This window comes from Ranitomeya variabilis, chromosome 2 (assembly GCF_051348905.1).
Source record: "Ranitomeya variabilis isolate aRanVar5 chromosome 2, aRanVar5.hap1, whole genome shotgun sequence".
Lineage (NCBI taxonomy): Eukaryota > Metazoa > Chordata > Amphibia > Anura > Dendrobatidae > Ranitomeya > Ranitomeya variabilis.
In genome coordinates, this window is record NC_135233.1 from 969,385,966 (window position 1) to 969,407,209 (window position 21,244).

The 21,244-nt window shown below is 43.7% G+C and overlaps 1 protein-coding gene across 1 annotated transcript in view; it reads left to right on the forward strand.

The window, feature by feature from the left end:
• Positions 1–1,237: 1,237 nt before the first annotated feature.
• Positions 1,238–21,244, forward strand: part of LOC143810075 (carboxypeptidase B-like) — a 52,460-nt gene continuing 32,453 nt past the window's right edge. Inside the window, exons 1-6 of the mRNA XM_077292960.1 lie at positions 1,238–1,305; positions 1,395–1,470; positions 7,089–7,213; positions 7,774–7,870; positions 18,220–18,321; positions 19,666–19,767. Coding sequence (XP_077149075.1) covers positions 1,241–1,305; positions 1,395–1,470; positions 7,089–7,213; positions 7,774–7,870; positions 18,220–18,321; positions 19,666–19,767 — 567 coding nt within the window. The 5' untranslated portion in view covers positions 1,238–1,240. The remainder of the gene's footprint in view (positions 1,306–1,394; positions 1,471–7,088; positions 7,214–7,773; positions 7,871–18,219; positions 18,322–19,665; positions 19,768–21,244) is intronic.

Here is a 21,244-nt window from a genome sequence, read left to right on the forward strand (position 1 = left end):
CGAATACTAGGTATTCGACACGGACCCCGAACTTTACTGTTCCGGGTCGCCCATCTCTACTCTTGACTACACCAAGGGTGCACTGTACACCCAAATTAGTAGATTTTATTAAACAGAACCAAAGCATTGACTAGAATATCAAGGCCACATTCACATGACTGTAATATCGGTTCATGTGCTATCCATAAAAAAAAATGGACAGTACCAGGACCAATATTATTCAAAGGTGCAGTGCAGATGAGCAATTTTTTTTCACTGACCAAATATGCATGTGCAAAAATCACAGCATGCACAGAGTTCTTCAGTGTATTGAATGAAATTCACCTATTGATGTCTATGGGTGCTCAAAACAAAATTGGATGCTATATGGAGCCACAGTATAGCATCATAATCTACATATACATTGTAATTTTGTAACACAGGAATCTGTAAATGTTCTTGTAAATTATTTATAACTGCTGCATAAAAAAATGGAGGGAATACTAAGTAAGAAAATATCATCCAAGTTTTCTAGATGAAAATCTGACAATTTTTAATATGCTCTTGTGAACCTGGTGGAAAGATTGTATAGGATATGTCTGCCTTACAAAGCAATGTGCTTAGCTTATATTTTGAATTAGGGCTGAAAGACTCCCTTTAAAAACCTGTATTTTTTGTGAAAACGATAATTATCTCATCTAAAGAAAATTATTTCTACTTACTATAGAGCATGTTTGATTACCAATATCAGGTCAAAACTCTCAATAGAAAAAAATATAATTTATTGAAATTTTGCAACTATGATTTATAGCGATATGCACATTTAGATAAAAAAAAAATACCGGTAATTAATTATTGAGCAAAACAATGCAAATTTCCCACATTAACCTATACTAAACCTGTGGTTAAAGTCATTGTATGTTTTACATTAAAAGTAAACTCAAGAGCTGCTCTATAATAAATATTCATGAATGAAAAGATTTCAAATATTGTTTAAAGAAACCCATCCTCAATTTCAGGAAAGCTAAAAAACTGTGTGCATTCTCTGTCCTATGGATTTGCCATGAATTTCCATGAATTAATACACAGGTGCACAAAAACAAGGTATTGGGTAAATTCAACAAGGCCAGTGCTATAATCAATCATACGTGAGACAGACCAATGGGCGCGAAACTTCTCTCTGCAAATCATGACCTAGATAAACAGTCTGGGCAGCGTATATAAATGGGAAACCAAGCTGAATACCATTACTTTCATCACCATGTGGACCATACTCATACTTGTGAGTATTGCGGCCATGTCTGCTGAACCCAGAAGCTTTCATGGGTAAGTGCCATGTTTAACATGGGCTATGTTTACATAATAAAATATGGAGAAGGGTTTTAACATTAACATTTATTACCTTTTACTTACAGGGAAAAAGTTTTCCGGGTAACTCCACAAAGCTACAAGGATGTTGAATTCATCAGATCATTAGCTAATTACGCTAAGGTATGTTCAGCTCAAATAGGTAATGTTTGGTGTATTGTGTTCATTGCTCCATTCAGTATATTCTTGGGCCACAATATGTACATTTCTGCAAATTTTTCTAACTAAATTTCTCTAACTAAATAACTAATTTGTGTTTGCTGCATGATCTTTAACCTTACCTTTGTGATAAGATCAGATTTACCACTCATGGGTAAATTGAAAGGACTGCCAAAAAAATTGTTTGATCATAGCTGTCCATACATATAGGCGCAACTTGAGAGTAACTCAGGATATCTATAGACATCATCTCAATTTAGACCTAGATGAATGGTATACAAAGAGTTAGACTGGATAGACGGATTGTATGCATAACAAAACAGGGTAGTCCCAAAAAATGGATACATATTTTAACATGAAAAATCTGTATAAAAGCTTTATATCTTAGTAATAACGTGAATACATACATCTTCCACATACAGTAATGGTACATATGGCCACCATAATTCAATTCAGGTTTTTAAAAAGGGCATAAATAACCACTTATGAAGTGTGTATACATTTTTTGGGGCCACTGTAGTTCTTCAAAACTCAAATCATTATGGTGCAAACGTAGACTCATCTAAGAAAAGAGTTATAGGTTTTCACTGTGGAGACCAGCAGGGATAGGACAGGCACCTTTGTTTCCCAAGGCAGGATTTCAGAATGCAATCTCTGTTTTCTCATTCCCTAAACTGTTACGATATCTCTAAGATGGATAATCAGTAATTTATCAGTCTTCCATAGCAATAAAGAAAACTGCATGGTGTTCCCTGGTCAACTACAGAGTTATTATCTTGTTCAGCCATGTAATAAAGAAATTTTAAATCAAAGTACTCATTTAGTCATTTTGCAGTCTATAAATGTACTCCAACTCCTCATCTTCTCAATGTTACTTTAGGTGCCCCTTTACCTACTATACCAGACCTGGCAAAGTGCGGCCCGATGGCCATATCCGGCCCTCTAGATGAATAATTATCATATGCAAAAGGTTTATTGATGTGCATTCATAAAGGCAAGCCATTTACCCAGCGACTCCAGTCGCATTACACGTGCGCCTACGTGGACAGGACTTCTTGCTGCATCCAGTATATTTGTTCTGATGAAGGTCCGGATTTGGACCGAAAACGTTTGACTTTCCTTTATGGATGCACATCAATAAACTTTTGCATATGATAATTATTCATCTAGAGTGCCAAGTTTTTTCGGATTTGGATTTGTTGGGCTGGATACCCTACTTGAGCACCTACTCTATACACTACTAAAAGTGCCGTGTTGTTCTATTATTACATATCCGGCCCTCTGGCTGTCTCAGTCCGGCCCGCGGACCGAGACAGTTGAGGGGCTGACAACAATGGCCCACGGTCCGCACCATGTCCGCCCCCTCGCTTTCTCTGCTGTCTATATCCACACTGACTCTATTGGTGGAGCAGCGTATGATACAGCTGAAGCAATGCCATCATTTAATCGTGTCAACTGTGTACTGCAGAGAGTCAGCTCACCGAAGGCAGGGAGAGAAGCCGAGCGCCGGGGAACGGGACCGAGGTGAGTATGTGGTGTTTTTTTTTCATGTGTATGGGATGTTTTGGTGGGTATGGGGAGGCTATGGGGGTGACATGGTGCTCATGTTGTTACACATGGGGGGTGACATGCTGCACATGGTGCTGCATATGGGGGTGACATGGTGCTGCATATGGGGGTAACATGATGCTGCATAAGGGGGTGGCATGCTGCAAATGGTGCTGCATATGGGGGTGACATGCTGCACATGGTGCTGCACATGGTGCTGGATATGGGGATGACATGCTGCACATTGGGAGGCTATGGGGGTGACATGCTACATAAGAGGAGGCCATGGGGGCATCATGTTGCACATAGGGAGGCTATGAATGCATCATTCTTCACTTGGAGAGGCTATGGGGGCCTCATGCAGTATATGGGGAGCCTATGGGGGCCTCATGTAGTGTATATGGGGAGGCTGTGTTGGGCTTATGCAGTGTATATAGGGAGGCTATTTGGGGCTCATGCAGTGTATATAGGGAGGCTGTGTGGAGCTCATGCCGTGTATATAGGGAGGCTGTGTGGGGCTCATGCTGTATATGGGGAGACTCTGGGGTTCATGCTGCATATAGGGAGGCTGTGTGGGGCTCATGTTGTATATAGGGTGGCTGTGAGGGGCTCATGCTGTATATGGGGAGGCTGTTTAGAGCTCATGCCGCATATGGGAGAGGCTGTGGGGGCTCATGCCGCACATGGGGAGGAAGGTGTGGGGCTCATGCTGCATATGGGGGAGGCTGTGTGGGGCTCATGCCGCATATAAGGGGGTGTTATATGGTATACAGAAAGGACTGGTACTTGCGTTCAAAATATATATATAGGGGTATGTCAGTAAGCTTAAGTCAGCTCAACATTAAGTGATGCAATTAATATTAATATAATTATCAATAATATAATAATTATAATATATCAATATTAATATTGAGTAGAATTAATTTCGGCCTATTGGTTCGGCCCTCCACAACAGTCACGGTCTCACGTGTGGCCCCTTGGGAAAATTAATTGCCCGCCCCTGTACTATACCCATCACCTTAGTCCTGCAGAACAGGTTATTACTGTATGCAAGTAGAAAAATAGTTTTACCTTTCGATTGAGAGCATGTCATTCAGCCACCCAAACCTTGCTTTGCACTAAGGAGTTGTAGGACTGTGTCAGCTAACATCCCTTCCTAATCATGATCTAAGTCTTTTCTAAGTGTCAGACATTGACTTGCAGTGTGTCTGTCCCATAGAGCTAACAATCTTAATATAGCTTTCATTCCAGAAAAGAGCTAATATTTTAATGTTTTCTATGGACCCTTGCCACCAAAGATTTAGAAGTAGAGGAGATCTTACCCAGGTTTTAGCTGTGTGTGTATGTATAGTGTATGTGTATTAGTGTATATTGTATATTCGGTACTTTTAATAAATTCCCTTCAAACCCCTGGACATTTGTCTTTATGAAGTTGAATCTTACTTTTAAGAATGAACTCTTATTTTAGCCTTCATGCTTTCATTGTATAATGAATCTCCCTTTCATCTGCATTCTAAATCAATCTCAAAGCATCTCCGTCCTTGTACATCAGAAACAACAAACACCAAAGAACATTGAAGTCATGCATTGTACCTTTAATTCAGGGGTTGACTGTTTCCATTGACCCCATATAATTAACACTTTTTGACCGATTTTCTAGTAGTGTATATATAATTAATTTCAGCTAGGTATAAATGAAGTACAGAGAACGTATAAAAAGAAGTTCTTATTTATCTGAACGTAAGAGTAAGTCACTTACCCAGAAGGACGAGGAGAAAACCAAGGAAAATCCTGTCTTGCACTCACAGATCTGTGCACATTAGACATAGAGTGCACTACTTTACTAACTTTATCACTTTTCATAGTTAATAAAATGGTAATACTTCATAATTTACTAACAGAAATAATCATTTCGCTTCTGAAGACTCTTGAATATTTCTTAGTTTAAGTGGAGTGGCCCCCAAACACAGGGCAGCGGGGTACTCGGTACCGGGTCCCTCGGTCTCGGTTCTGGGGGTGTCATGGTGGCCCGACCCGGTCCGTGACTCTGCTGCTAAGGGGCGCCCAATTAAAGGTGTAGTTTGTTTGTCAAGTGTTCGTGACGCCACCTGTGGTATTCGGTCAGGGTGACCGACGCTGCTAGGGGTCTGCTGGGGTGATGGAATGGCAGCTAGATGGTGTAACTTCCCACAGGTGAAGTATGTCCCCAGGGCTTCCCTTGATGAGTAGATGGTGATGGTGTAGGTCGCAGTAAATGACGAGGACACAGGGTTGCAGTCTCTTTACCTTTTTACTGATGGCTTCGGCATCCACAATCCAGAGCACTGCTAACAGGGCTGGCTGAGACCGGCCAGTCCGAAGGCACATCCAGAGTTCCCTTTGCAGGTGGAAATCAGTAGCCTTCCTACTAGTGCCTGTGTGCTGTAGTACCTCCCTGCTGAGCACCACGGGATAGTCCTCACAACTGTCGTGTATGTTTCTGTTCTCTCTCTCCATCCCCCAGATGGTTTGGATAGGATGCACCCGTATAACGGGGTACGCCTGGAGTTATTTTATAGGGACCCTAGAGACGCCCCTCTCCCACAATTGCCTCCGTTGTCTTCATTAGGTGTAAAGGTGAGACAGCCAACCCAGAGTTAACTGTGATACCTGGTCAGGTGAACTCCTTTAGTGCCATCAGACGTACCATCACTCCCCCTTGTGGAAGAGCAAAAATACTGCAACGACCAGGACTCTGGGGCACTGCATAAGCTTCTACTGGTGTCCTCAGAAAGTAATTATAAGGGGTGCAGGGGTTTCAGTCAATTGTAGTCACATCTATTCCATGCTGCATAATAGAGTCCAATGGCACCTTTGGGACGTAGCATGCCATCAACACTTAAAATGGTGTATCATAATTTAGGAACCCTAGAAGAAATTGCGAGAGTTGTATGTTATGACACAGGATAGACATAACACATTACAAAAGTTGGTTGGAGGCCACATACGTCTAGTCTGAAAGTGACAGGAAGTATGCATATTTATCTTGCTGATGAAATTGGAAATTCTTACAGCGTGAGGTGAACACACCGTGATGATTCAGAAGTCTGCGGTCACATAAAGTGACTGCAGACTTTTAATAAAAGACTTGGAGAACCCCTTCAAGCGGGGATGCCCCAACCTGGAACTTCAAAGGAGACCTTTGCTAGAAAGTAGGGTCATTTCAGGTGGCAATATGGACAAAAATCTGCATTTTTGATGTGTTATTTAGAAAAATTATCTGTTTGTGACTGCCAACTATTTTCTTAAATGAAAATGGCAACCACAGACTGGCGTTAGACACACTTTAATCACTTGTCTCAGGGAATCAACATCTGGAGGGGGTGTCACCTACTGCTGCAGCCATGGCTACAGCTTTCACATTTCGTATGAGTGAAAGAAGGTTGCTCTGATAGATTGTGGTGTTAATACACAGAGATCAGCAGGGGCACAATAGAGTATGATCACATTGAGAAGAGACCTTAACCTAGGGAAATATGTTCCCCGCCAGCTTGTGCAATGACAATACCGTAATGGCACATGACACATGCAGTGATCTAATGCCACCAGAAATTGTCTGCAGTAGTCGGATTGCTTGTTATCTCTCCTATTCTCTAAATTAAGGCTAGTAGGCAACCTCCAAAGCTTTACTGCTGTAGAAGCAGGGGAGTGCAATTTTTTACATTTTTGGATCAAAGATGTGCCATCAGGTGAACACTGATGCTGGTAAGTACTAGAAAAACTTAACAAGTGGACATCAATAACACAGTATATACAAATAGATGCTACAAACCCATATAGCAAAAAAAACAAAGCATATATAACACAGGAAGAAGAAAGAAACGTAGCTATATAGAATGGCTGCACTGGTTTCCAAAATCTTGGCAGTATATTCAACATGTATCATCACAATAAATTGTATATTTTATAGTACCATATAGTATAAATTACCATTTAAATCCATGGCAAATAAACTTTGCAGCTGTATATGAATTATCTTATTTTTTCTATTCCAGCTTGACTTCTGGGCTCCAGACACTATTGAGCTTGTAAAACCAGGCAGAGATGTTGACTTTAGAGCTGAAAGTCAAGTGGCCCTTGATGTTCAAGCTCTCCTTCAACAAAGTAAAATTCCCTTTGAGTAAGTTGAGTTGTCACTTTCTCAGATTCCTTTTATTGATAATACACAATTAATTGGGATCTTTCATATAAATCAATAGACTTTTAATATTCCACTTTTCCCAATCTAAGATAGAAGGTTAAATGTATTATTTAAAGGGGTTGTCAGATAACACCTCCTCAATCTCTACATTTCTAGTTTTAGTGCCATTTCAACAGTGACAGCACTGGCTCTTCCCGGGCTCCTGTGATGTTTTTATATTATGTAAGACCTGCAAATAATTAGTGGCCAATTCACTGTCACTTCTTTAAGACAAAACGGACATCCAGAAGCAGTGTGAGCTGCTTCTGCTTTCTGACGTCTTCCAAATGACAGTAACAACCAAAGCAATTGAGAATGAAGCAGCCGCTGATTAGCTGCAGGTCTCACGTGATCAGGAGCAAATTTCACTGGAACGGCGATATACAAGGAGGGATATACGAGAAGGGGTTGTCTGAGTAGTGGACAAGCCCTTTAAACATACTATGGGATTAATAACTGAGAATTTACTGAACTAAATCAATGTTTTCCTTTTCTCTTAGAATCATGATTGATGACCTCGAGGAGGCCCTGGTAAAGCAGCATGATAGCAACATTCGTGCTGTGCACAGCTATGAGAAGTACAATGATCTTGATACAGTAAGAAAGTCTCACAACACAAAAATGAAATAGCCAATTATATGTCTACTAGATGGTGGCCTGATTCTAATGCATCGGGTATTCTAGAATATGTTTGTATATAGCAGCCACATAGTATATAGCAGAGGTCATGTAGTATATAGGAGCCATGTAGTATATAGCAGACAAATAGTACGTGGCCTTTGCTATATAGTATGTGGCTGCTATATACATACATACATATTGTAGAATACCTGATGCATTAATACAGGCCACGCAATATATATAACACTGCCCAAACAGTATATAACACAGCCCACGTACTATATAACACAGGCCACGCAGTATATAGCACCACGTAGTATATAACACAGGAGACATAGTATATAACACAGGCCACGCAATATATAGCACAGCCCACGCAGTACAAAACACTGGCCACGTAGTATAAAGCAGCCATGTAGTATATAACGCAGCCCACGCAGTATCTAACACTGCCCACGTAGTGTATAGCAGCCATGTAGTATATAGTACTGCCCACGTAGTATATAGCAGCCATATAGTACTGTATATAGTACTGTCCACGTAGTATATAGCAGCCATGTAGTATGTAGTACTGCCCACGTAGTATATAGCAGCCATATAGTACTGTATATAGTACTGTCCATGTAGTATATAGCAGCCATGTAGTATATAGTACTGCCCACATAGTATATAGCAGCCATGTAGTATATAACGCAGCCCACGAAGTATTTAGCAGTGTGGGCACCATATCCCTGTTAAAAAAAAAGAATTAAAATAAAAAATAGTTAAATACTCACCCCCTGGGATCCAACGGCGCTCTGGTGATGTGCGCGCGGCTGCCGCCATCTTCCGTTCCCAGGATGCATTGTGAAATTACCCAGAAGACTTAACGGTCTCGCGAGACCGCTAAGTCTTCTGGGTAATTTCGCAATGCATCTCTGGGACCGGAAGCTGGCGGAAGGTGCGAGCGCATCATCGGACTACGGAGGGTGAGTATAGCAGGTTTTTTTTTTAATTATTATTTTTAACATTAGATTTTTTTACTATTGATGCCGCATAGGCAGCATCAATAGTAAAAAGTTGGGGACACACAGGGTTAATAGCAGCGGTAACGTTACCCAAGGCATAGCGCGGTACGTTACTGCTGGGATTAACCCTGTGTGAGTGGTGAGGGGAGTATGGAGTGGGCGCCGGGCACTGACTGCGGGGAGTATGGAGCGGGCGCCGGGCACTGACTGCGGGGAGTATGGAGCGGGCGCCGGGCACTGACTGCGGGGAGTATGGAGCGGGCGCCGGGCACTGACTGCGGGGAGTATGGAGCGGGCGCCGGGCACTGACTGCAGGGGTGAAGGGAGGGACTAATCGGACTGTGGCCATCGCTGATTTGTTGCGGCAGCCATGACAGGCAGCTGGCGCAACCAATCAGCGACGCTGGATTTCCGTGACGGAAGTTGCCGACAGAAAGACAGAAAAATGGAAGTACCCCTTAGACAATTATATAGTAGACTAGATGGTAGCCCGATTCTAACACATCGGATATTCTAGAATATGTATGTAGTTTATTTATGAAGATTTTAGAATAATACATTGAATACACAGGATTCGGCCTACCACGACCAATTAGCGAAGCGTGGTTCAAATCCCGCTCCAATTCACGGCGGGACTGCGCCTGTCGCTGATTGTTCGCGGCCGGCCATGTAGTATATAACAGCCCACGTAGTAAATAGCACAGCCACATAGTATATTGCAGAGCCACGTAGTGTATAGCACAGCCAGGTAGTATATAGCACAGCCACGTATTATATAGCACAGCCCATGGAGTATATAGCACAGCCCACAGAGTATATAGCACAGCCACGTAGTATATAATACAGCCCATGGAGTATATAGCACAGCCACGTAGTATATAGCACAGCCCACGGAGTGCATAATAGCCCACATAGCATATAACACAGCCACGTAGTTTATAATAGCCCACGTAGCATATAACACAGCTCACATAGTATATAACAGCCCACGCACGCAGTATATAACACAGGCCACATACTGTGTAACACAAGCCACGTAGTGTATAACACAGGCCACGTAGTGTATAACACAGCTTATGTAGTATATTGCACAGCCCACGTAGTATATTGCACAGCCCACGTAGTATATAGCACAGCCCATGCAGTATATTGCACAGCCCACGTAGTACATTGCACAGCCCATGAGGTATATTGCACAGCCCACGTAGTATATTGCACAGCCCACATAGTATATTGCACAGCCCACGTAGTATATTGCACAGCCCACGCAGTATATTGCACAGCTCACGTAGTACATTGCACAGCCCACATACTATATTGCACAGCCCACGCAGTATATAGCAATGTGGGCATCATATCCCTGTTAAAAAAATATTAAAATAAAAAATAGTTATATACTCACCTTCCGTTGGCCCCGGATCCAGGCGAAGCAGTTACCGACGCTCCTCGCGCGCTCCGGTCCCAAGAGTGTATTGCGGTCTCGCGAGATGATGACGTAGCGGTCTCGCGAGACTGCTACGTCATCATCTCGCGAGACCGCAATGCATGGAGCGGTCCGGTCACCGGAGCGTCGCGAGGAGCTGGGAAGGCCTGTTCTGGATCCGAGGGGCCGACGGACGTTGAGTATATAACGATTTTTAATTTTTTTTATTATTTTTAACAATAGATCTTTTTACTATTGATGCCGCATAGGCAGCATCAATAGTAAAAAGTTGGTCACACAGGGTTAATAGCAGAGGTAATGGAGTGCGTTACCCGCAGCATAACGCGGTCCTTAATGCTGCCATTAACCCTGTGTGAGCGCTGACTGGAGGGGAGTATGGAGCGGGCACTGACTGCGGGGAGGAAGGAGCGGCCATTTTTACTGTGCCCGTCGCTGATTGGTCGTGGCCGTTTTAACGCGACCAATCAGCGACTTGGATTTCCATGACAGACAGAGGCCACGACCAATGAATATCCGTGACAGACAGAAAGACAGTCGGAAGTGACCCTTAGACAATTATATAGTAGACTAGATGGTAGCCTGATTCTAACACATCAGATATTCTAGAATATGTATGTAGTTTATTTATGAAGATTTTAGAATAATACATTGAATACACAGGATTCGGCCTACCACGACCAATTAGCGAAGCGTGGTTCAAATCCCGCTCCAATTCGCGGCCGGACTGCACCTGTCGCTGATTGTTCGCGGCCGGCCATGTAGTATACAACAGCCCATGTAGTAAATAGCACAGCCAGGTAGTATATAGCACAGCCACGTATTATATAGCACAGCCCATGAAGTATATAGCACAGCCCACGGAGTATATAGCACAGCCACGTAGTATATAATACAGCCCATGGAGTACATAGCACAGCCACGTAGTGTGTTGTGAATCCGCTTTTTGGGCTCCCCTGGTGGTTGCTGGTGGTACTGGTGACTTGTGTGTGCTTTGCTGTCTCAGTTCACCTGCTCCCATCAGTGTTTGGGAGTTTCCTATTTAGCCTTGCTCTCCAGTCATTTCCTTGCCGGTCATCATTGTAACCAGAGCCTTCGGTTGCATGTTCCTGCTACTAGTCTGATGATCAGCTAAGTGGACTTTGTCCTTTTGTTTTGTATCTTTTGTCCAGTTTGCAGTTTTTGTTATTCTCTGTAGCTGGAAGCTCTTGCGGGCTGAAATTGCCACTCCTGTGTCATGAGTTGACACAGGAGTCTTAAAGTAATTTCAGGATGGTTTTTTGAAAGGGTTTTCAGTTGACCGTGAAGTCCTCTTTTGTATCCTTCTGCTATCTAGTAAGTGGACCTCTCTTTGCTAAATCTACTTTCATACTGTGTATGTCTTTTCCCCTTAACTCACCGTTATTACATGTGGGGGGCTGCTATCATTTTTGGGGTATTTCCCTAGAGGTAAGCCTGGTCTGTTCCTTCCTCTACCAGGCGTAGTTAGTCCTCCGGCTGGCGCGTGGCATCTAGGAAGTCGTAGGTATGCTCCCTGGCTACTATTAGTGGTGTGGTAGATTTAGCTCACGGTCAGCTCGAGATTCCATCACCCAGAGCTCGTCCGTTATTTTTGTGTTCAGATGTTTCCCTGCCATTGGGAATCATGACAGTATGACCGGCCAATGTTAAAGTTATTGGCAGAAGAAAGGAGAGAAAAAAGAAGTCTGTAGATTTTTTTTTTTTTTCCCCTATGCTTGCTCCATAGTTGGATCAGTTGTATTTCAGCTTTAATTACAGCCTTTGCCTTTCTCTCCTTCTAATCCTTGAATGGCTCTGATCTCACCTGTTTAAAGATGGACCCTCAGAGTTTGGCTGTAGGTTTAAATAATCTTGCTACCAAGGTTCAAAATTTACAAGATTTTGTTATACATACTCCGATGTCTGAACCTAAAATTCCTACACCAGAGGTGTTTTCCGGAGATAGATCTCGGTTCCTGAATTTCAAATATAATTGTAAATTGTTCCTTTCTCTCAGACCTCACTCCTCTGGAGATCCTGTCCAGCAGGTTAAGATTGTAATCTCTTTGCTGCGAGGTGACCCTCAAAACTGGGCATTTTCATTGACACCAGGGGATCCTGCGTTGCTCAATGTGGATGCGTTTTTTCTGGCTTTAGGGTTGCTTTATGAGGAACCTAATTTGGAGATTCAAGCTGAAAAAGCTTTGATAGCCCTATCTCAAGGGCAAGATGAAGCTGAGATATACTGCCAAAAACTTCGTAGATGGTCTGTGCTTACTCAGTGGAATGAGTGCGCCCTAGCGGCAAATTTCAGAGAGGGCCTTTCTGATGCCGTTAAAGATGTTATGGTCGGGTTCCCTGCGCCCACAGGTCTGAATGAGTCCATGACAATGGCTATTCAGATTGATCGGCGTTTGCGGGAGCGCAAACCCGTGCACCATTTGGCGGTATCTTCTGAAGAGACGCCAGAGAAGATGCAATGTGACAGAATTCTGTCCAGAAGCGAGCGGCAGAATTATAGGCGTAAAAATGGGTTATGCTTCTATTGTGGTGATTCTGCTCATGTTATATCAGCATGCTCTAAACGTACAAGGAAGGTTGACAAGTCTATTTCAATTGGCACTTTACAGTCTAAATTTATTCTGTCTGTAACCTTGATTTGTTCATTATCAGTTATTACCGTGGATGCCTATGTGGACTCTGGCGCCGCTCTGAGTCTTATGGATTGGTCCTTTGCCAGGCGCTGTGGGTTTGATTTAGAGCCTCTGGAAATCCCTATACCTCTGAAGGGTATTGATTCTACGCCTTTGGCTTGTAGTAAACCACAATTCTGGACGCAAGTGACTATGCGTATGACTCCAGACCATCAGGAGGTGATTCGCTTCCTTGTGTTGTACAATTTGCATGATGTTTTGGTGCTTGGATTACCATGGTTACAATCTCATAACCCAGTCCTTGACTGGAAAACAATGTCTGTGTTAAGCTGGGGATGTCGGGGGGCTCATGGGGACATACCTTTGGTTTCCATTTCGTCATCTATTCCCTCTGAGATTCCGGCATTTTTGTCTGATTATCGTGATATTTTTGAGGAGCCAAAAATTGGTTCACTCCCTCCCCACAGAGATTGTGATTGCGCCATAGATCTGATTCCTGGCAGTAAATTTCCAAAGGGTCGTTTGTTTAACTTATCTGTACCTGAACATGCTGCTATGCGAGAGTATATTAAGGAGTCCCTGGAAAAGGGACATATTCGTCCTTCTTCATCTCCTTTAGGAGCTGGTTTTTTCTTTGTATCTAAAAAGGATGGCTCTCTGAGGCCTTGTATTGATTATCGACTCCTGAATAAAATTACAGTCAAATATCAGTATCCGTTGCCTTTGCTGACTGATTTGTTTGCTCGCATAAGGGGGGCTAAGTGGTTCTCTAAGATTGATCTTCGTGGGGCGTATAATTTGGTGCGAATTAAGCAGGGGGATGAGTGGAAAACCGCATTTAATACGCCTGAGGGCCATTTTGAGTATTTAGTAATGCCTTTCGGCCTTTCTAATGCACCTTCAGTCTTTCAGTCCTTAATGCATGATATTTTCCGTGAATATTTGGATAAATTTATGATTGTGTATTTGGATGATATTTTGATTTTTTCTGATGACTGGGAGTCTCATGTTCAACAGGTCAGGAGGGTTTTTCAGGTTTTGCGGGAGAATTCTTTGTGTGTAAAGGGTTCAAAGTGTGTTTTTGGGGTTCAAAAGATTTCCTTTTTGGGGTACATTTTTTCCCCTTCTTCTGTTGAGATGGACCCTGTCAAGGTTCAGGCTATTTGTGACTGGACGCAGCCTACTTCTCTTAAGAGTCTTCAGAAATTCTTGGGCTTTGCTAATTTTTATCGTCGATTTATAACTGGTTTTTCTGGCGTTGCTAAACCTCTGACGGATTTGACCAAAAAGGGTGCTGATGTTGCCAATTGGTCCCCTGCTGCTGTGGAGGCCTTTCGGGAGCTTAAGCGCCGCTTTTTGTCTGCCCCTGTGTTGCGCCAGCCTGATGTTTCTCTTCCCTTTCAGGTTGAGGTCGATGCTTCCGAGATCGGAGCGGGGGCGGTTTTGTCGCAGAAAAGTTCCGACTGCTCAGTGATGAGACCTTGTGCGTTCTTTTCTCGAAAATTTTCGGCCGCCGAGCGAAACTATGATGTTGGTAATCGGGAGCTTTTGGCCATGAAGTGGGCATTTGAGGAGTGGCGTCATTGGCTTGAGGGTGCCAGACATCAGGTGGTAGTTTTGACTGATCACAAGAATCTGATTTATCTAGAGTCTGCCAGGCGCCTGAATCCTAGACAAGCACGATGGTCATTGTTTTTTTCTCGGTTTAATTTTGTGGTTTCATACTTACCGGGTTCTAAAAATGTTAAGGCAGATGCTCTTTCTAGGAGTTTTGAGCCTGACTCTCCTGGGGATTCTGAACCTGCTGGTGTCCTTAAGGATGGGGTGGTTTTGTCTGCTGTCTCCCCAGATCTGCGACGTGCTTTGCAAGAATTTCAGGCGGATAGACCTGATCGTTGTCCGCCTGGTAGACTGTTGTTCCTGATGATTGGACCAGTAGAGTCATCTCGGAAGTTCATTCTTCTTCACTGGCAGGTCATCCTGGAATTTTTGGTACCAGAGATTTGGTGGCTAGATCCTTCTGGTGGCCTTCCCTGTCTCGGGATGTGCGTGTTTTTGTGCAGTCTTGTGATGTGTGTGCTCGGGCCAAGCCTTGTTGTTCTAGGGCTAGTGGGTTATTGTTGCCCTTGCCTGTTCCGAAGAGGCCTTGGACGCACATCTCTATGGACTTTATTTCTGATCTCCCTGTTTCTCAGAAGATGTCTGTCATCTGGGTGGTGTGTGACCGTTTTTCTAAAATGGTTCATTTGGTACCATTGCCTAAGTTGCCTTCCTCATCTGAGTTGGTCCCTCTATTTTTTCAAAATGTGGTTCGCTTGCATGGTATTCCAGAAAACATCGTTTCTGACAGGGGAACCCAGTTCGTGTCTAGATTTTGGCGGGCATTTTGTGCCAGGTTGGGCATTGATTTGTCTTTTTCGTCTGCATTCCATCCTCAGACTAATGGCCAGACGGAGCGAACTAATCAAACTTTGGAGACTTATTTGAGGTGTTTTGTGTCTGCGGATCAGGATGACTGGGTTGCCTTTTTGCCGTTGGCAGAATTTGCTCTTAATAATCGGGCTAGTTCTGCCACTTTGGTTTCTCCTTTCTTTTGCAATTCAGGGTTTCATCCTCGTTTTTCATCTGGTCAAGTGGAATCTTCGGATTGTCCTGGAGTGGATGCGGTGGTGGATCGGTTGCATCCGATTTGGGGACAAGTGGTGGACAATTTGAAGTTGTCCCAGGAGAGAACTCAGCAGTTTGCTAACCGCCGTCGTCGTGTTGGTCCTCGCCTTCGTGTTGGGGACTTGGTGTGGTTGTCTTCCCGTTTTGTCCCTATGAGGGTTTCTTCTCCTAAGTTTAAGCCTCGGTTCATCGGTCCTTATAGGATTTTGGAGATACTTAACCCTGTGTCCTTTCGTTTGGACCTCCCGGCATCTTTCGCTATCCATAATGTATTCCATCGGTCGTTGTTGCGGAGATATGAGGTACCGGTGGTTCCTTCTACTGAACCTCCTGCTCCTGTGCTGGTGGAGGGTGAATTGGAGTACGTTGTAGAGAAGATCTTGGATTCCCGTATTTCCAGACGGAGACTTCAATATCTGGTTAAATGGAAGGGCTATGGTCAGGAAGATAATTCTTGGGTAACTGCCTCTGATGTTCATGCCTCGGATTTGGTTCGTGCCTTTCATAGGGCTCATCCAGATCGCCCTGGCGGTTCTCGTGAGGGTTCGGTGCCCCCTCCTTAAGGGGGGGGGTACTGTTGTGAATCCGCCTTTTGGGCTCCCCTGGTGGTTGCTGGTGGTACTGGTGACTTGTGTGTGCTTTGCTGTCTCAGTTCACCTGCTCCCATCAGTGTTTGGGAGTTTCCTATTTAGCCTTGCTCTCCAGTCATTTCCTTGCCGGTCATCATTGTAACCAGAGCCTTCGGTTGCATGTTCCTGCTACTAGTCTGATGATCAGCTAAGTGGACTTTGTCCTTTTGTTTTGTATCTTTTGTCCAGTTTGCAGTTTTTGTTATTCTCTGTAGCTGGAAGCTCTTGCGGGCTGAAATTGCCACTCCTGTGTCATGAGTTGACACAGGAGTCTTAAAGTAATTTCAGGATGGTTTTTTGAAAGGGTTTTCAGTTGACCGTGAAGTCCTCTTTTGTATCCTTCTGCTGTCTAGTAAGTGGACCTCTCTTTGCTAAATCTACTTTCATACTGTGTATGTCTTTTCCCCTTAACTCACCGTTATTACATGTGGGGGGCTGCTATCATCTTTTGGGGTATTTCCCTAGAGGTAAGCCAGGTCTGTTCCTTCCTCTACCAGGCGTAGTTAGTCCTCCGGCTGGCGCGTGGCATCTAGGAAGTCGTAGGTATGCTCCCTGGCTACTATTAGTGGTGTGGTAGATTTAGCTCACGGTCAGCTCGAGATTCCATCACCCAGAGCTCGTCCGTTATTTTTGTGTTCTGATGTTTCCCTGCCATTGGGAATCATGACAGTAGTGTATAGCACAGCCCATGGAGTGTATAATAGCCAACATAGCATATAACACAGCCACGTAGTTTATAACAGCCCACATAGCATATAACACAGCTCACGTAGTATATAACAGCCCACACACGCAGTATATAACACAGGCCACGTACTGTGTAACACAGGCCACGTAGTGTATAACACAGGCCACGTAGTGTAAAACACAGCCCATGTAGTATATTGCACAGCCCACGTAGTACATTGGACAGCCCACATAGTATATAGCACAGCCCACGCAGTATATTGCACAGCCCACGTAGTACATTGCACAGCCCATGTAGTACATTGCACAGCCCACGTAGTATATTGCACAGCCCATATAGTATATTGCACAGCCCACGTAGTATATTGCACAGCCAACGCAGTATATTGCACAGCCCATGTAGTATATTGCACAGCCCACGTAGTATATTGCACAGCCCACGTAGTATATTGCACAGCCCACGCAGCATATTGCACAGCCCACGTAGTATATTGCACATCCAACTCAGTATATAGCAATGTGGGCATCATATCCCTGTTAAAAAAAGAATTAAAATAAACAATAGTTATATACTCACCTTCTATTGGCCCCGGATGCAGGCGAAGCGTTTACCGATGCTTCTCATGCGCTCCGGTCCCAAGAGTGCATTGCGGTCTCACGAGATGATGACCGCTACGTCATCATCTCGCGAGACAGCAATGCATGGAGCGGTCACCGGAGCGTCGCGAGGAGCGGAAAAGGCCGGTTCTGGATCTGAGGGGCTGACGGACGGTGAGTATATAACGATTTTTTTATTTTTTAAATTATTTTTAACATTAGATCTTTTTACTATTGATGCCGCATAGGCAGCATCAATAGTAAAAAGATGGTAACACAGGGTTAATAGCAGCAGTAACGGAGTGCGTTACCCACAGCATCACGCGGTCCGTTACCGCTGCCATTAACCCTGTGTGAGCGATGACTGGAGGGGAGTATGGAGCGGGCGCCGGGTACTGACTGCGGGGAGTAAGGAGCGGCCATTTTGCCTCCGGACTGTGCTCGTCGCTGATTGGTCGTGGCCGTTTTGTCGGGACCAATCAGCGACTTGGATTTCCATGACAGACAGAGGCTGCGGCCAATGAATATCCATGACAGACAGAAAGACAGAAAGACAGAAGTGACCCTTAGACAATTATATAGTAGATTATCGCACATCTACAAATACACTGTAAAAGTAAACTAACCAGTGATTTCTCTACAGATCAACGCTTGGTCTGCCAACATTGCTGCTCAGAACCCAGGTCTGGTGTCCCGTTCTCAGATTGGAAGCTCATATGAGGGTCGTCCTCTTTACTTGCTGAAGGTAAGCTACTTCTATCTATATAGCCTAATGTGAGACAAAAAAGATCGCTTGGCATCTTAGCGTAGACAAATGCAATATAAGTCCAGGTAAAAGGGATGCATGCAGATGATGGCCATTTACTAAGTGATGAGCGAATATACTTGTTACTCGAGATTTCTCGAGCATGCTCGGGGGTCCTCCAAGTATTTTTTAGTGCTCGAAGATTTAGTTTTTCTTGCCGCAGCTGAATGATTTACATCTGTTAGCCAGCATAAGTACATGTGGGGGTTGCCTGGTTGCTAGGGAATCCCCACATGTACTTATGCTGGCTAACAGCTGTAAATCATTTAGCTGCAGCAGGAAAAACGAAATCTCCGAGCACTAAAAAATACTCGGAGGACCCCCGAGCATGCTCGAGAAATCTCGAGTAACGAGTATATTCGCTCATCACTACCGTTTACCATACAAAGATGCTTCAATAGGTCATCGTGACCTGATGAAGCATCTCTGTATGTGAAATGGCTGTCATACACAGCTCTCTTGCAGCTTATTTTCTTTATTTAGATATAATAAATATATTATGTTTTATGGATGGTAAGTGCCACTTTATTTTTTTACCTAAATCTATCTATATATTTCATTTGATATGGAGCCACTATCATTAGACATCTGTCATAGTTTCTGTACTGTATGTATACATAAAAAGGGACAAGATACTGCTATTTTTAACACTTTTAACACTTCCCTCATAAGATAACACACTAAAGCATACAACTTGATAATAATGTACCAGAGATATTGGTTTGTGTATATCTACATACATATGTACTCTTTCTTAAAATGACAGATTTCTAGATGCAAAAATGTATTGTAAGTTGGCAACTAACTGTACAAATTCAATGGCATGAGTTGTGTTAGGAGTTAACTTTCTGAATCATCTTTCTCATGAGCTAGTTTAAGAAAGGCTTCATCTGTAGACATATCTCTGCAATTGTGTTATCACAGCCCTATGTTTTTCTTCTCCATATTCCACTGATGAAAGATGTCCTTCCCATACACATCAAGTAGTTTTTCCCAATTCTTTTGCCATTGGAGCACCCTTGATGATGAAATATTTACCCCTGGGTGCCATAAAGGCTAAGTCCTACACTGTACTCTGCTCCCTCTACCGTTTTAACCAAACCCTGGGGGGAATTCAGCATCACCCCTAATACAAAATAATGGTAGATGAAAGATTCACATACAGTACGTTCATACAATCAGATACAGCTCTACTTAAATGTAAAGATTATCTAGGCCTACATGTAACCACTTACATTTCCTCTATATGGTGGTGGTCAAATCTGTTTCATTCTATCCTTAAAGATCGGAAAGAGTGGATCAAACAAGAAGGCAATCTTTATTGACTGTGGATTTCATGCAAGAGAATGGATCTCCCCTGCTTTCTGCCAGTGGTTTGTGAAGGACGTAAGTGATCATTGTTACATAGTTACACAGGTTGAAAATAGACCTAGGTCCATCAAGATCAACCTTCCTCCACCAATTATACATTTTGTCACTAAATTAACACAATGTTAGTTGTGTACTGAGGAAATAATCCAGTTCATTACTACCTCTTGTGGTTGGCATTCCACAGTCTCTTCCACTGCTCTAACTGTAAAGAACCTTTTCCCATTTAGCTGCCGGTAGTGTTGAGCGATACCGTCCGATACTTGAAAGTATCGGTATCGGAAAGTATTGGCCGATACCGGCAAAGTATCGGATCTAATCCGATACCGATACCCGATACCAATACAAGTCAATGGGACTCAAGTATCGGACGGTATCCCTGATGGTTCCCAGGGTCTGAAGGAGAGGAAACTCTCCTTCAGGCCCTGGGAACCATATTAATGTGTAAAATAAAGAATTAAAATAAAAAATATTGCTATACTCACCTCTCCGACGCAGCCTGGACCTCACCGAGGGAACCGGCAGCGTTGTTTGCTTAAAATGCGCGCTTTTCCTTCCTTCCGTGACGTCACGGCTTCTGATTGGTCGCGTGCCGCCCATGTGGCCGCGACGCGACCAATCACAGCAAGCCGTGACGTAATTTTCAGGTCCTTCTAGGCATTCAGTATTTTAAAATTACGTTCCGGCTTTGTGATTGGTCGCGTCGCGGTCACATGGGCGACGCGACCAATCACAAGCCGTGACGTCACGGGAGGCAGGAGACACGTGCATTTTAAAATGCGCGCGTCTCCTGCCTCCCGTGACGTCACGGCTTGTGATTGGTCGCGTCGCCCATGTGACCGCGACGCGACCAATCACAAAGCCGGAACGTAATTTTAAAATACTGAATGCCTAGAAGGACCTGGAAATTACGTCACGGCTTGCTGTGATTGGTCGCGTCGCGGCCACATGGGCGGCACGCGACCAATCAGAAGCCGTGACGTCACGGAAGGAAGGAAAAGCACGCATTTTAAGCAAATAACGCTGCCGGTTCCCTCGGTGAGGTCCAGGCTGCGTCGGAGAGGTGAGTATAGCAATATTTTTTATTTTAATTCTTTATTTTACACATTAATGTTGTTTCGATACTGATACCCGATACCACAAAAGTATCGGATCTCGGTATCGGAATTCCGATACAGCAAATATCGGCCGATACCCGATACTTGCGGTATCGGAATGCTCAACACTAGCTGCCGGTCTCACCTTTCTTCCACCCGTAATGACTGCCCCCTGATCCTTAGTATGGCTTTTGGAAGGAATAAGAGTGTGTCAGTCCTTTGTACTGACCACAAATATACAGACTTTATACATGTAAATGAGATCTCCTCTGAGGCGTCTTTTTTCTAAGCTAAACAAGCCAATCTTTTCCAATCTCTCCTCACATGAGAGGCCTTCCATCCATTGTAATAATCCAGTTGCCTGTCTTTAAACTGACTCTAACTTCTGAATATCCTTT